The following is a 5,143-nucleotide window of genomic DNA, read 5'->3' as shown; positions in this document are numbered from 1 at the left end:
GCGAATTTGGCCATCACTAAAGTTATATCATATCACAAGAAGTGTGTGTGTGTGTGTGTGTGTGTGTGTGTGTGTGTGTGTGTGTGTGTGTGTGTGTGTGTGTGTGTGTGTGTGTGTGTGTGTGTGTGTGTGTGTGTGTGTGTGTGTGTGTGTGTGTGTGTGTGTGTGTGTGTGTGTGTGTGTGTGTGTGTGTGTGTGTGTGTGTGTGTGTGTGTGTGTGTGTGTGTGTGTGTGTGTGTCGAGACTGGGACCTTTGCAACTGGTTACTACTGCCGCCGTTGCTATGGTTACACATGTGCATCCCGACGTGTAAAAACAAAAGTGCGCTGCCGTCGGACGATGCGGTGGAGAAAAAAGCCACACAAGTGCCACTGGGACATGAACCATTCCAGTAAAACGAACAAATTATTCTAAAAAAATAAAAATAAATAGTATATCTGGGTCTCAGCCGTCACCAAACACACACTGACTTCACACGTCTCTGCTGTTGAAGCTCTCCGTGCAGGCTCCTCTGAACACTCGCAATGTCGATGCTCCAATAGATGCGACACAAAAAAACAAAAAACTGTATGAATTTGTATGTCTGAATGTGTTGAACTGGAGGGAGACGTAGCATTTTTTTTTTTTTTTTTTTGTACATTGTGTTTTGCTGTATTTCTCTTTTTTTTTTTTTTAAATTTTTTAACAGCTTTTAAAAAGTGCGTTTATCATTATTTTTTTTATTTGTTAACTAACACAACAGAATACATTTTTCTTTTGTGTCCCAGTTTTCTGTACCGATTCACCCTCGGTTTCCCTGAACTGTGTAATTATGGACTCTTTAAAACCATAAAATGTATTGATAAGCCTGAGACAATCAAGCAGTGTTTGGAAATGATGTGTGAACCTGCTTTTTGAGTACTAAATGAGACGGACAATCTCTGGAAAGCATTTAATAACTTTTCCTGCCTTTTTTTTTTTTTTTTAAACGGGGGATGATGATGATGATGATGATGATGATGATGATGATGATGATGATGTGAAACCCACTTGTGTGGTACTCAACATGTCGACACGCATAGAGAGCGCTTAACAGGCTGCAGGACCAGAAATCACATTCCAGTTATACGTTTAATATGATGGAAGAGTTTTAAAATGATTGTGCTGTTGAAACCAACAACTTCTGACATTGAATATCAGTCATACAGTATGTAACTTATTATTATTATTATTATTATTATTAAAGGTGGACCTGAGGCCTGCGTCTGGATCTCTGAAGAACGAGGCGGAGGGGGTCTGAGCGGGTCAGGGGGCTTCTGTTTGAAGTGACCTTTTACGTTTCTGGTTAGAAAGGTCAATGAAGCGGCTTCAATGGGACGTGAACTCCATGACGACGAGGGGAACAAAACAAGTGCAAAGGGGGTCTTTTTGTTCAGGGCCTCGTAAGCTCATGATAGGAATGATTCGACTTAGTCCACTTAGTTGTATGAAGACGACACCGGGTAGTCCATGGACATTATTATTATTAGAATATCCGTTGTGCGTCGCTGCACATCAGCCGTTTTAAAATCTTTTTTATCTTTTAAAGTCTTGTGCCTCGTAACATTATTTTTATTCTATCGCACTCACACAAACACATCCATAATGAAGATGTTGCTGGTCCCCCTGCTGTCTGCCGACAGTCTCCCGTCAGTCGGAGGCATTGATTTGATTTATTTGACCCTAAAGCTACTGCACTAACCAACTTTTACACACACGGAGCAACACACGTTTTACATAAAGTATCACAAACGGTGGAAATGTTTTATCTCCATGTAGTGACTCAGTCTCCTGCATCGCAGCCTGCTGGTGTGGGAGAGAGAGGGGTTTCTCTTGAGCTGTACAGCCAGTCCAGGTGTTGGTGATGATCTCAGTATACCTGCAGGCACCTGAACAGCCTCCCAAAAACTGCAGTTTTACACAACAAGTAGCTGAAGTCCAGTCTGAGGATGCAGAGGACCACTACTGTGTGGGAGCATACGAGGGCCTGTGCACACCGGGGATGCAGAGTCCTACAACAACCTGTTGACACGCACCGCTGCTCACCTGAACACGAGCAGAGTCACCCAAAGCACCGCCTCACAGACCCCGAGTCAAAGGGGAAGTGAAACCCTGATTTTCATTCACGTTTTGTTCCCCTTTACAGCTCCAGATGTTCAATTATGCGCAAAGTCACTAATAAAAAAAATGTCAAAAAAGATCTCAAATGAATGCAGAAGACATTCATTCCTCTTTTTACACCAAAGCTGAAGTACACTTTGTAATACGAATGAAATGCAGATGTTATTTCTGACAGTCAGCTTTGTCTTTGAGGAAATATTTCCTCTCTGTTGTGAAACCGACGTGATGAACTGTCGCTCCATTTCACCTCTGCTTTTTCCTCTCTTCAGTTTCACGAGGACAGCCGCGTGTTCTTTTTTTGTTGTTTTTTTTGCATGAATATTATTTTTTTGCATGAATTTTAATGCATCGCTGCTTTCCTCGCAGTTTTAAGTTCTCGCGTCGCAGAACGTCTGAATTGTTTTCACGCGCTCACGCTTGACAACTGCATCAGGATGAAGTTGTTGGTCACTCTGCAGGTCATGTTGGGTTTTCTGTGTCAGGGTGAGAGATTTTGAAGACGCATATATCTGACTTTATAGGAGTATTTCATGTGTACACCTGCTCGTTTTATCTTTGGGTCTGTTTATTTTTTCTGTCTTTATTTGATTCTTACTATTATGATTTAAACTGATGCTCCGTGTTGTTGAGATATCCAACATTTATTCTCACGGCTCACATTTAATTTCTGATTCATCAATTATGCGCAAAGTCAGTAATAAAAAAAATGTCAAAAAGGATCTCAAATGAATGCAGAAGACATTCATTCCTCTTTTTACACCAAAGCTGAAGTACACTTTGTAATACGAATGAAATGCAGATGTTATTTCTGACAGTCAGCTTTGTCTTTGAGGAAATATTTCCTCTCTGTTGTGACCTCTGCTTTTTTGGGTGCAGACGGTCGGCCGAGAGACTGTGATGAACGGTCCAGTGAACGCAACACGAGAGTCCTCAAGCAGAACCACCAGGGCTCTCCATCCAACTGAAACACACTCACAGATGCTCTTCTATGTCTCAGTTCTCATTATTCCGTCTCTTTATGAGTAAACTGGGGCGATTAGATTCTGTTTTTTTATCTACATATTCATTTCTAAAAAAAACAAATGTCAATTAATAATGGAAATACAACCATCTCCCGTACGATCAGATGTATCAGGTTTGATACCGAGACGACCGAGATGGTATTTTTCACGATTAATTAAGATTTCTATGACCAACTAAAAGCCCTCCTAAATCACCATGCAGACCATACTGAAGCAATTGTAATCGGGGATTTTAATATCAACTGGGATGTGAAGAAAGACATAAAAATCCTTAAACAAACCATGGATCATTTCAACCTATATCCCAGCTGATTGAAAAACCCAGCAGGTTAACTAACTCCAAAACTAGAATTGATTTGCTGTTTTCCAACAGACCTGAATGAATTGTAGTCACTCATAACCTTCTCACAGGTCTCTCGGGTCACAATGCAATTCTTTTCTCCAGAAAATTAACTAAGTCACGATTCTCCAACTCCTTTTCAAAACCAGTTAATTCCACGCCCTGTTATGAATTCATACCCAAAAACCAGCAACATAACCTATAGGCTGGTGTTGTCAGTACATGTACAGTATGCTGCACCTACTCCCAAAGACGATTCTGCCCGTCTGTACAGGGCTTCAGAATCATCCACGACAGGCACCTCGGCTCGTTCGGGGTCAGGCCGGGTTTGCCCGTACAACCTGGGGAAAACCCTCCGAGGAAACCCCGTCGCTTCGGCTCCCGCTGCAACCAATTCAGCGGTCTCCCGTTCGAAGTGCTGCAGCATGTGGCGACCTTCCTGGACAGCTTCAGCTTGTGCCAACTGTCCAGGGTGTCCCACGCCATGAGGGATGTGTGCGCCAGTCTGCTCCAGATGCGCGGCATGGTCGTCCTCCTCTGGGAGAAGACGCGGCGTGCCGACGGGTCTTCCTCGTGGCAGATCACTGACAAGGTTGGTCTTTTTTTTAATATATATATATATATATATATATATATATATATATATATATATATATATATATATATATATATATATATATATATATATATATTTTATATTCTTTGGACGGGGAACTGTGGCACACCTGTATACGGTTCACGGCGTGAGAAGTGGTTGACCCGTTGTCTTCCGTTTTCCAGGTGTGGCGATTCAGCACGGCTTTCGGTACGGTGAACGAGTGGAAGTTCGCCAACATCGCCAGCATGGCCGACCACCTCAAGAAGTGCCAGTTCAACACGATCACTCGTCGGGAGGAGGCGATCCCGCTGCCCTGCATGTGCTTCACCAGAGAGCTCACGAAAGAGGGGAGGTGTTTACGCTCCGTTCTCAAGCCAGTGGCATAATTCTGAAAGACGGGGGCATCTTTTGGACTTTTCTGAGACCATTAGAACTCCAATTCCTGAACGCATCGCTCTCTCTCTTCCGGTAAGCGTATTGCATCACTTCCGGTTGCCAGCTTAGCAGCTCGCGATGTTTTCTTCTCCCCCTCCCGCTCCCTCTTGCTCAGAGTGTCTCATGTATAGCTATTCCTCTGCCTCCCTTAATGATAACGGTACATGCAACAAGTGTAGTTCATTTGCTAGGTTGGAGGCAGTTCTAAGTGGGTTAGATGCACGGCTCCGCACCATCGAAGCTCAGACAGTTACGCTAGTTAGCCCGCCTCTCCCCATAGCCGGTGCGGAGCCTTTAGCTTTAGCCTCTGTTAGCTGTCCCCCGGCAGCCCCCGAGCAGCCGGATGGCTGGGTGACTGTTCGAAGGGGTTTTAAGTCTAAACAGAAGCCCACTGAGCACCGCCAACCTCTTCACGTTTCGAACCAGTTTTCCCCACTCAGCGACGCACCCGCTGAGAAACCCACTCTGGTTATAGGTAGCGCCATAGTCAGAAACGTGAAGATAGGGAAGCCAGGGACCAAAGTCATATGCACCCCGGGGGCCAGAGCGGGCGACATTGAATCTTGTTTAAAACTGCTTGCTAAAGATGAGCGTAGTTACAGTAAGATT

The 5,143-nt window shown here is 43.9% G+C and overlaps 1 protein-coding gene across 1 annotated transcript; it reads left to right on the top strand.

The window, feature by feature from the left end:
* The first annotated feature begins 1,623 nt into the window (after window positions 1-1,623).
* LOC117751611 (F-box only protein 30-like) lies at window positions 1,624-4,485 on the top strand. Its single transcript, XM_034563541.1, has 3 exons — window positions 1,624-1,667; window positions 3,721-4,093; window positions 4,282-4,485. The coding sequence occupies exons 1-3, from the start codon at window positions 1,624-1,626 to the stop codon at window positions 4,483-4,485; spliced, it is 621 nt and encodes a 206-aa protein (XP_034419432.1).
* Window positions 4,486-5,143: the final 658 nt, after the last annotated feature.

The sequence above is a fragment of the Cyclopterus lumpus genome, chromosome 22 (assembly GCF_009769545.1).
Source record: "Cyclopterus lumpus isolate fCycLum1 chromosome 22, fCycLum1.pri, whole genome shotgun sequence".
NCBI classification, from domain to species: Eukaryota; Metazoa; Chordata; class Actinopteri; order Perciformes; family Cyclopteridae; genus Cyclopterus; species Cyclopterus lumpus.
The sequence above is the reverse complement of the archived record's forward strand: the minus strand, read 5'-3'. Positions and strand labels throughout refer to the sequence as shown.